Source organism: Calypte anna, chromosome 4B (assembly GCF_003957555.1).
Source record: "Calypte anna isolate BGI_N300 chromosome 4B, bCalAnn1_v1.p, whole genome shotgun sequence".
NCBI classification, from domain to species: Eukaryota; Metazoa; Chordata; class Aves; order Apodiformes; family Trochilidae; genus Calypte; species Calypte anna.
Genome location: NC_044249.1, coordinates 545,556 through 556,684, shown reverse-complemented (window position 1 = coordinate 556,684; position 11,129 = coordinate 545,556). Strand labels below are relative to the sequence as shown.

General features: G+C 42.7%; 2 protein-coding genes across 3 annotated transcripts; one reads left to right on the top strand and one right to left on the bottom strand.

Annotated features, from left to right (window-relative positions):
* Positions 1-1,238: 1,238 nt before the first annotated feature.
* BBS12 (Bardet-Biedl syndrome 12) lies at positions 1,239-4,474 on the bottom strand. Of its 2 annotated transcripts, none has more exons than XM_030450671.1 (2): positions 4,224-4,474; positions 1,239-3,385 (listed from the first exon to the last, which is right to left on the bottom strand). In XM_030450671.1, exon 2 carries the CDS (start codon positions 3,366-3,368, stop codon positions 1,239-1,241), a length of 2,130 nt encoding a protein of 709 aa, XP_030306531.1. In that variant the 5' UTR covers positions 3,369-3,385; positions 4,224-4,474. The 2 variants fall into 2 exon arrangements, with proteins under 2 accessions (XP_030306531.1, XP_030306532.1); XM_030450672.1 differs by lacking the exon at positions 4,224-4,474 and adding an exon at positions 4,114-4,191.
* Positions 4,475-4,657: 183 nt separating this feature from the next.
* On the top strand, positions 4,658-8,200 carry LOC103537024 (caltractin). The gene is made up of 5 exons (XM_030450622.1): positions 4,658-4,715; positions 6,236-6,391; positions 6,934-7,062; positions 7,173-7,310; positions 7,547-8,200. Exons 1-5 carry the CDS (start codon positions 4,713-4,715, stop codon positions 7,634-7,636), a joined length of 516 nt encoding a protein of 171 aa, XP_030306482.1. The 5' UTR covers positions 4,658-4,712; the 3' UTR covers positions 7,637-8,200.
* Positions 8,201-11,129: the final 2,929 nt, after the last annotated feature.

Here is an 11,129-nt window from a genome sequence, read left to right as displayed (position 1 = left end):
CTAGCAACCGCAACGGTGGTTCAAGGGTTGGACTCGATGATCTCTGAGGTCCCTTCCAACCCAGCCAATTCTATGATTCTATGATTCTATAAGCATACAAGTTTTTCTCCACACAGAAGTTTTTCTCTCATAAATCTAAAAAGCAGCTGATATTCATATGCTCCCTTAACCTCCTTAAGAGCTTTCCACATGCATGTGAACACAAATATAAAAATATGCAAGTCAGCAACGAGAACTTAGAATGAATCCACTTTGGTATCACCATTTCCATTCTTTTTCCATTCTGTTTTCAGGGGACTAGGGAGAAATTCCATTTCAAGTGTAATTCAGAATTCCCATTTCAGGAAAAAATCTCCATAGTTAACACACCTCTTTCTTGCAACAAAGTTCTAGTTCTCCCTGGCTTTGGTTTCAAATTTTGAGTAAAAAAGCCTTGCCTCAATCATCGTGATAGATTCATTTTCAGTTTTTAACAAACAGCTAAAACATACAACAACATTTTCCTCTCTGCAAGGAAAAGTGAAAGAGTTCAAAAGAAATAATCTAAAAATCCAACTACAAACATTCCAAAGGGTATATGTATGGTAATAGGAGATACATGGCCCATAATAACTATACAAAAGTAGAATCTATTAATACACTCTCTTAGTGTAAAATGTAACACAAATTACTGCAAGTAATTCTGCAAGGTACAGAAATTAAGAGCAAGATAGTAATTAAAAATTAATTACATCCTATAGATTCTGGTTTTTGTAATCCAATGTTAAATAAGAAAACTCTAGCTTCCTTAAAAGACATCAGAAGATTAATTAAACAACAATAATTTAAAGAACGTAAGTCCAAATACCTTGTACAGGCAGCCTATGTTCAGAACATAAGCATATCCAAGATATCAAACTTTTCTCCAGCTTGACTTGGCATGCACCCACCTGCTGAGTGCTCCTCAATGCAATGAGAAAAAGAAATGCACACCTGCTCTACTCAGGAAGATTAGACAAGTCAGTTGGTCTTCATTAATCTATCCATACAGACAATATCCTTAGTTAGAAATACATGGCTGAAGTTAGAGTTAAGCCCACAAATGAGTTTTATTTGTTATTTAACTCCCATTTCTAAAAATGAGAAATTGTAGCTACCTTGTGTCTGCTTCACATTCTGATTTCCACTGTTACGCTGTGAAGAAATGCAGGTTGCACATGGACTTCCATTATCTCATGAATTTACAAACAAAGCAAGTGCTATAAAAACATGAATTCACTTGAAGCTTTGGAATTCAATAGCTGCTTCTTTTTGGGACCTGTGATAATTTCAGCATCTGTTTGAAGCACCAACAGCACCAAGTCCAGAGCTCTCCGCCATGCCTCTGTCTTGGCTGTAACATTATCGTAAATCTTTAAAACCTCTCCATGGTTGGCAAGCAGATCAGAACCATCCCTGAGCAGATTGCCTCTTCTGAACTCTTGGAATATATATGCTGAGGGAGAGCCACAGTCAGCTGCTTTTCTTAGGTGATGCTCAACTGAGGTACAGGCTTCCAGCTCGGATGCAGCTTTTGCAGTGTTACACATAAGCACAGAGAGATATTGCTTCCAGCCGCTTGCTAGTGCTTGGAGCACAACAGGTCTATACTCTGCCACAGATGCTGCCAGCCCAGGTCTCCGAAGCTCTTTCACAGCATTTTTATTTGCTGCCTGTAAGGGCTGTTCTGCAAGCGTCTGAATGTGACTAAGGCACAAGAGCTCCACTGCACCACCCCCAAGAAAAACCCTCTCATCATTTAAAGCATGATGGAGTCGATACACTGAAGTCCAGAACTGGTCTTCAATGAGCTGCAGCTTTGAAGCTACAGTAGTAGTAAGCACAGCTGTGAACAGGTGAATTCCTTGCACATTTATCCTGACTGGCACAAGCTCCCCCAGATCCATTGCACGCCCATCACAGGCCTTCCACAGCTCCACCTGGGCCCTGCTCCCCACACAAGAAGCATTCGGCTGGGTGAGGTATGTCACTGGCCGGGCACTGCTAGCCTGCCCAAAGGCACACAGCACATCCTGAGTCACAGAACCAATTACTAATATACTGTTAGATATGCACCTTGCCATTAAGTTTTTACACACATTTCCTTTGACCAAAACCAAGTTGACTTCAAAGTTTATCAGAATGTCTAACATACTGCTCAGCCACAAGTCTCCTGTTTTGCCTTCCTGCAGGCTGGGATGCTCCAATATGGTTCTTACATTACATGGTCTGTTAAAACCCAAGTGACGATATTGTTCTGTCAGGTCACCATCCATGAGCAGAATCTGAAGGGGCTTTCCTTCAAAGTCTTTGATAACTGTGGCTTGTTCTGGTGACACTAATGTGACAAAGCCTGGAGCAACACAAGAATAGCTTTCAGGCAGGCCCAGTAAGCAGCATGTCACAATTTCTGCAATATTAAACTGGGAAGAGCCACTGCATTCTGCTCTCTCTTGCTGACGCACAACAATGCTTTGCAGCAGCTTCATGCCAGTCTGATTTCCATGGCTCAGGGACACTGCCAGCTGTCCTAAACCAGAACATTCACATGCATCTGATGATTGTCCTGAAAAAGATCCCTGAAAATTACCTTGCTGACTTGAAATTTGGCTTTTTCCTGGAATGCTGAAGTATCTGCTATGGGATAACTTTTGTCTGTTACAGCTGGATGTGCTAACACTACTCCCAGAAGCCACAGATGTACTTTTGTCACCCGACGGTTTGAAAAGAGATGCTATTTCATTGGCCAAGGGGGAAACCAGGCACTTGTTAAAATTGCAGCCATCATCTTGAGAGGAACAAGAATTTATTGGAATTGCTTCTTCTGGTGCAGAAAAATCTTTGGGAAAACAGAAGAAAATCTGAGGATTCAGAAGACTGTCATGTCCAATTTGGCAAGTTTTAAAAGCATTTGGGCTAACACTGCCAGAACACTGCTCTTTACTTACATCATGTATTGATATTTGAAGACACTGGACTCTCTCACAGCATGAGTTCAAGCCCTCAGACATCACAGTGACTACTGCTGAAACAGGAACATTCTGCTGGAGGCACTCCAGTACAGCATTGCTCCATGCACCAACAAGAAACAACAGGGTAGTCATGCCAGTCCTAAACTCCTTGTTTTGTGCCTGAATGGTTTCATTGAGAAGCTGTCCAGCAGCACTAGTTAAATCCAAACTTTCAATCAATCTAACAGCAGAACAAATCAATGTGCTTTGGTTGGTGCTTTCATCCACAATGAATTTACATGATTTCACTGGCCCCAGTAATGTTCTTCCAGCTAATGCTAAGGATGAGAGTTGCTGAAGTCCAATATGTCTTCTTGCATTCACATCCCTGAAAGCCATGGGCAGCAGGTCAGCATCTGTGAACAGAACACAAACTTATTGCCCCCACCCTGCCAACACTCAAGAGCACGTATCACCAAAAATAATAAAAATTAACAACCTAACACTGAGTACAGCTCTCTGTGAGGCTGACAGTATAAAACAGTTCTTCATCCTGTGCAGTTACACATCCATGCATGTAGTTACTAAAGTTGGTGTGTTTCTGCAAGGCATTTTTTTCTTGCAGGCAGATATAGATTCTGTAGAACAACTGTTTCTCTCCTGACTGGCTCTCAGGAATTTCAGCTATTTGATTTACTTTGAACAGAAGTTTCTTAAAGCAGACTGCACAATTATGTGCAAAATCGATGTGATCTGTATATAACCATTGTGGTACCAACAATTAGAGCACTGACTTTCAACTTCAAATCTGGAATAACTTAAACTTATTTTATTCAAATTCTATTAATTCCATTCAGAGCATGCATCAATACTTCATTAGATGTGCACAAATTATACTTTGTTATGCCAAATACTTACTATTGACTTTGTCTTACAGCACCTCAACCATGAAGGTTAAACTAATACTACAAATTTTAGATTAGTTTTCCAAAATAATGTATTTCTGTAAAATGGCAGCAAAAAAGTCTTGCATGCATGCATGCACACTGATACTCTTGTGTCAGCTCTCATGCATGAAAAACACCTAGAAAACCCTCTGCTTGCAACTAGACTGCCCAGTGTTCAGGAAACTGTCACAACTTACCTGCTCTACTCAAAAGCCACCATTATTACTACTACTACTAATGGAGAAAAAGAGCAAGATTCCTGGGTTGGTGCAGCCAAACCCAAACGCCTCCGGTGAACCAGCCTCACCTCACTCTCATCCTGGAAGCTGCAAGCAGCCCAGCACACAGGCAGGGAGGACCAGATCACCCCGGCAGAACCGAAGACCGTTCAGGAGGCTCCTGGAGCTGACCTGCTCAGGCCTGGTGGCGGCCCAGCTGCTTCCTGCTGGCGGGGGGATGCTACTGCCTTACTTCCTCACCGACTCGGCCGCTGTTTCCCTCAGCTCCCCGCGGAGGGGCTGAGGGAAGGGGGGCTGAGGGAAAGGGGGCTGAGGGAAAGGGGGCTGAGGGAACCGCGCGCCACCAACGGCCGCCGCTCGCGCCGCGTTGCCAGGACACCGCCGCCGCTCGTTTGCACACGGACGCTCTCTGACATCACCATCCCGGCGGGTGCCATTGGCCCGATCCCCGGGAGGGGGCGGGCTCTCCGGTACGCCCGGGCCGCTCATTGGGCGGCTCCCGTGGCTGCGCGCACTCGGCGGGGCCAGGCCGTGAGGGGAGCGGCGGCCGCGGGCAGATGGTGAGCGCCCTTCCCCCGCCGCGCGATCCCCTTCCTTCCTTCCTTCCCCTCGCTGCCTGCCCCTGCCGCGGAACAGCCGCCGCAAGTCGCTGCCTTTTGTGGCGGCGGAGCTCGGCTTTCCCGGGGCATTCTGCCGGGGAATTCGTGCGGGGGGGCAGGCAGCCACTGGGCTCGTTGCCATGGCCGTCTCCGCCGCTTCACACAACGCGGAAGTCAACACCCCTGTCGAAACGAGAAAAGGCAGCCCAGCCCAGCCCACCCCCCCGCTTCAAACTTGGTACTATGAAAATAGCTCCGATAAAATACCAAGAACCGCAAAATACGCACCCGCTCTCAGGGTGTGGGGGGTCTGTGCTGGGAGGAAATCTGCCTGGGGCTGAAGTCAGGAAAAGGCCTCACGTAACTTTCTCCAGCAGCAGAGTGTATGGAGTAAAAATCTGATGCCTGTGTTAACAGAAGGGAAAAGTCAGAGGTGTTCCAGACAAACTAGTTGCCAGTCTAACCTGGGATGGACACGGCATGCTAAAAAAAGAATTTCATATACAAACAGAACAAAACAGAATCTTCTTTGCTATACACTGGATAGCCAAAAAAACCCATAACAATTCAACTGATCTTAATCATTGCTCAGCAACAGCTAGATTGGCTGTTGCTTTTCTTGGCATTTATTCCTTTCTTGGCATTTAATTCCTTTTATAAAGCCCAGCCAGTTAAAGTCGGGTGGGCAGGGACTGCCCTTCCCTTCCATGAATTCGTGGAGATTTAAAACTGAAGGACTAAAATCTGTCTGCCACTGGTTCAGAACAGACCCTCTACTCGAGGAAAACATCATTCCTGTCAAGTAGACAGATCTACACCAGAAGCAGAAAAGGTCTCAAGAAGCATCCTGAATAATAATGCACTAGTTCAGCACAAGCAGATTAGTTCTCTTTCTGGGACAGATGTAGTGTTATCTTGCTGCTGCCTCGCACCACTGTGAGCTGGTGTACAGGCAAGCTGGAGCTCAATAGCTCCCCCTGAACTTTGGTCCAACAGAGGAGATGCTCTTGGACATCCCATTTCAGCACTGACTTTGAAGCTGAATTTCAGTTCCATTTATGATCATGATACAACCTGGCTTTTTAGCTGTGAGAGCGATTCACTCGTGTTTTCCAGGTAAAACCACTCCTGACACATCAAAGCAACCAGCAGGAGGTGCAGAGGGTCCAAGTTACCCCAGTGGAATGTTCATGTACAGACTTCCCATCTGCTTTTCTGGCTTTACTCCATTAGTTGATGAGTTTTCTGGTTAAGACACAAAACATGAAGGCCAAATGTATATTCCCCAGTAACAAATTCTTCAGCTTTTCTTTTCTAGAATAACCTACGAAAATTACCATAGATACCCAGCGTCTACCACTTGCAGCAAAGAGCATCTCTAGCTTTTGTTACAGCTTTACTATTGTTGCTACTGTAATTGTGTGTTGAATTTTCCCCAGTCTGGGCTATCTGTCATCTATTCTCTCCTTCACTTTCTGAAGGCATCCAGCTACAAAAAGCCTGGCTTACATAAAACCCTGCGGAAGAAAAGTGGCTTGAAACCTGAGCTTACAGAAGAGCAAAAGCAGGAGATCAGAGAAGCTTTTGATTTGTTCGATACTGATGGATCTGGAAGCATTGACATAAAAGAACTGAAGGTTTTCACACTTTTTTTCTTAGATGGAAGTATCTTTGGTCACAAAATTGCAGCTGCTTTTTCTGTTTGTCCAGCCCTAACTATTTTTAAATAGTGTAGGAGTACAAAGAACAACTGCTTTCTTCTGTGGCTGAATTTGGGGTATACTCTATGGTTAACATCTAATTGCTTTTCTTTTCCTTAGTGGAGGGAGATCACATCCCTGGTCTCCAACCTCCCTTGAGGTCCCATTTTGATAATACAGTCCCTTAAGCAGCTATGTAGACTGGGACGTTCACCTAATTCAGACACAAAGAAGTTTCTCTTATTTGGAGAAATATATCCATGTTCCAAGTGGATCTAAAGATAAAATAGGTGTGCATCTGAAGATCAAGCCTACACTCTGACTGTGTGGGAAAATGAGAAAGCAGTTCAGTGTCACCAGGATGTTTTCAGCCAGTTGTTTATTATTACAGTTTTGGATGAGGAAATGAAACAAGCTTTAGAGCAGCTGCTGACACTGTAATTCTGGTGGCCTACTAACAGAAATATTGTTTGGTGCAGGTTGCAATGCGTGCTTTAGGCTTTGAGCCAAAGAAGGAAGAAATTAAGAAAATGATAGCAGATGTTGATAAAGATGGAAATGGTACCATTGACTTTGAAGACTTTTTGGCTATGATGACACAAAAAATGGTAGGAATTCCTAACAAAAATTCTTGTGACAGCATTAAAAAAATACTGAAAAGAAACATCTCGGTGGCAGGTGTTTTATGTATGTTAATGTATGTTTGACTTTTTTTTAGAGTGAAAAGGATTCAAAAGAAGAAATCTTGAAAGCGTTCAGATTATTTGATGATGATGGCACAGGGAAAATTTCATTCAAAAACTTGAAAAGGGTTGCCAAGGAGCTGGGAGAAGATTTAACAGATGAGGAACTTCAGGTAAATTCTGATTTACCAGAGCTTTTCTGATAGGCACAAACCAATCCTGTAGCTCCTAAAACTTGTGTGGAAATTTATGCCTACACAAAAACATCTGAGAGGTCAGAAATACAAAGAACAATCAAATACATAGCTCTGTTTTCACATGAAGTGCTTTGGATTTGCTGTTGTTTAATGAATGGAAAAGCTTGTGTTTAGAGTCCAGTGCCTAATCAAACATATGGAATGTTTTGTAGGAAATGATTGATGAAGCTGATCGAGATGGAGATGGAGAAGTAAATGAGCAAGAATTTTTGAGAATTATGAAGAAAACTAGCTTATATTAATTTGTTGCCTTGCTGTACAGCTGCTCCAAAAGATAACCTGGAAAAGACTTAAAAGCTGGGCTTGTCTCTCCTGCATATAAATAAAACCTGGAAGGGCAGATTGTTGATTCATTCTTTTTCAACAAATTTAACTGGGGAACGGAGGCTTCAGTATCCAGAACTATTAAAATGAGATATTGCAGAAGTGAAACGAATGAACTGAACCTGCAAGGCAGGGTCCTTTCCCCTCCCCCTCAACAATCCCACCCATTGCCATTTGGTGTAAAGAATGCCATGCTTCAGCTTTTAAACTAAAAGGTGTTTCACTTCAGATAGAAGATTCCTGCTGATGGGAAAGGCCACTTTTGACTTTCCCAAGGCTACAGAATGAAGGTACGAGCTTGGTATTTTTATTCCATTTAAGGATTTTAGGTTATCTTTTAGTATTTGTCTCCTTTTCTTTATTTCTATGCAGGACTCTAAAACCAATTGCATTTCTGTCTATTTCTGTATGAAACACTATTGTCTCATGGCAAGTTGTTTCTGGACCTAAGAGGAAGCAAATACAGATAACCAGATTTGGTTCTTGTGCTGTTTGAGATGTTCTTCTGTTTATCTGAGAATCTGAAACCCCATTTACCTGAATGTAACTTGCTTAGATTATCAAAGTTTATTGTATAATCAGTCATCACCTTGTGCTAATGGTCTTTCTCTGAAGACATTACAGAGATGCTGTTACACCACGATTTTAGGAACTGAAAAAGTGCAGTTCTTTGGTGCACTAGGATAAAGGTTGTCCTTGACAGCTCAGTCACATTGAAGGGAAGACTCACATCTGAAGTGAAAAAACAGCAGTAGAAACCTGCTGTGTCCTTTCATATGCCAAGAGTCCTACTAACAGAGCTCAAATATTTCAATGAACTGATGAGATAAAATTCTGCTTTCAGCAGGCACAGCACAGTCTGCCTAACTACAGCATTCACTCTTTTTATTGTTTTTTTAAAAATTGTTCACACTTCACCATTTGTACATTAAGGAAAGGTATGGAAGTCTTTTCTCTCATCTGAGGGAATGAAGAACTAATAGATCTGAGGGCAGACATTCTCACTAGAGGGCATCCAGTTACTACTGTGTAAGATGAGTGATGCTCATTTCCCTCCTCTGGCTTTTAATGATGATAGAAAGTAGGCTAACAAATATCATCCAGCTGGAGCTTGAAAAGTGTGGCTGGATACATAATTTTTTTTTTCTGAAAAAAGAACAGAACTTGTTGTGTGGTCACACAACTCAAGTGAAAAAAAATGCTGTAGTTATTAGTTGGCTGTTGAAAGCTAAACCCCCAAACCACATTTTCTGGAATTCCCACTCTTTATCAATAATTAGAGACACACTCCCAGGAGAGCTGGGAGTGAACTGAACCTGCCTTTTGCACAGTCCCCCTGAGTGCTCTGGCCACTGCTCTATAGTTATTTTCTCTTCTTGGGAATACTGCTATCAAGTGGGATCACTTGAAGGACACAGAGCCTGACCCACTGCAGGAGGCTTGTGGCCCTCCCTTGGGATGTGGGAAACCTGGAATCATGGCCTTGCTTGGTGTCAAGAAGAACAAGGATTTGGAAATTGTCCCCAAGGTGAGCTGACTGTTCGAAGGCATCTGCTGGGGGATGTGTCTTGTGTTCCCACAGCCTTGTGGTGTGGAGCACAACTAAATAGATTCTCAGGCAAGTGCCTGGCCAGGGGTCAAAAGCATGATAGATGGGCACCTGCCTTCACTCAAAGGCATCTCAGAATATCAAGAACTTGATAGCTCATGTTTACTGCTGGAAAAATACAGGGGACCAGTGAGAAAGAGATGTGGAGTTAGGGTGGAGCAAGACAAAGCAGCAAAACCAGCAAAGTTTGATTCTTCAAAATCTGATTTATATGGGCTCACATTCCTTAAGCAGTACAGAGAGAAAGATGCTCTTAAAGCACTGATCCCAATCTCTCTGCTGAGTCAGGAACCCAGCAGACCTGGCGCAGAGCAAACCTGTTTCCATGCAGTGCAGGAGAAGACACACAAGCAGGACACACAAGCATTCATCCCAAAAGGCACTGACATGGTACCTGCCTCTAAGAGTCTCAGCCCTTGGATGATTTCAGTGGTCCACCAGCATGCAGCTGGGGACCTAAAACTATCTTTTAACCTCTTTGGAGCTCTGGCTGCCACTTATTACTAACAGTGAAATTGCTTATGTAATTTTTTTTCCATTGTCTGCACTAGATTTGTCACAGGGTTAGGCCAATGGAAAGCTGTCAAACATGCAAAATTCTGCACGCAGCTGTGACATTTTTACATGTGTTTATTATTCCTCCCATGTTGGAATGTAGACACACACAGTATACTCACATGCAATCCTTGCAGTCCTATAATTGGAGTTTCACATACTTTTGACATGCAAAAGTACAAATGTGAGCATCCGTTTAGAAACTTCACTTGGAAAAAGGGGAAGTTTCCTGTAACATTTAGTCCAAAAAAGGGTAGGATATGTGTTCTGTATGTTAGTCATCATGGAGCAGAAGTCTATCCCTTATTTCTCTGAAGTAAAAATCCCACTGAGACCACAAGGGCTGTAGGAACTGCCATGGGAACTCCCCACACCAGGTCTCAGAAAGCTGACCCTTTTTCTCCAGGCTACTGTATTTCCACTGAAAGCTTCCGACCAGTTCTAGGAGTAACTGTACTTTCACTGTGAAAAGCATCCCCCCAACATTAAATAGTCAAAAAACAGGTTGCTGTGGGCAACAAATACAAGAACTAACCTAGCCCATGTCCAACATTATTTTGAAGCACTCTCTTTCCAAATACATAGCTTGGCTCAAGTGAAACCAGGAAAATTTACACATCCATGCTACCATTTGGAGTTCCTTCCTAGTATGGATCCTTCCTCACCCACCTCTGCCTTCACCACGGAGAAAACAGATAACAAGCTTTGCTCTAAATTTTTTCAGACCTCCTAGTGAAAAATACCATGCAAGATCTCAACATCAAGGGATAACTGACTGCAGATCCAACTTATAAATACCAGAAACTATTCTAGTACAAACAAGCAACATTTATACTGACTTCTAAAAATGTGGTATTGGACAATTCAGCTATTTAGAAGCCTGTATTCCCCACGCAAAACAAAAGCTAAGGTGAAAGGCCTAGATGTTTCCTCTTTAGATAGCTTATGCTATGACTGACCAAAAATGAAATTCACAGAAGCATGGCTTCCACACAACTTTAGAATGTGGGGTTTTTGGGTTTTTTTTTTTAAAACAGTCCAAACAATGTATGCAAATACCTATGGCTGAAGATGATTGCTGCAGAATAGCTTTTTTGGGAAAGGAAGATACATTTTGAAGTTTTTTTGTTGTTTTCCCCCTTCCTATCAAGTTAATTAAACTAAATTAGTATGGGACCCACACAGAGATGAGATCCAAGAAAAACTGGTCACACAGAACAATCCTTTTCATCTTAAAAAAGAATCTA

Coding starts and splice junctions, on each gene's coding strand:
- BBS12 (XM_030450671.1), bottom strand. CDS start 3,368: ATGGCTTTCAGGGATGTGAATGCAAGAAGACATATTGGACTTCAGCAA.
- LOC103537024 (XM_030450622.1), top strand. Junction 6,392..6,933: donor TTGACATAAAAGAACTGAAG/GTTTTCACACTT, acceptor TGTTTGGTGCAG/GTTGCAATGCGTGCTTTAGG. Junction 7,311..7,546: donor TAACAGATGAGGAACTTCAG/GTAAATTCTGAT, acceptor AATGTTTTGTAG/GAAATGATTGATGAAGCTGA.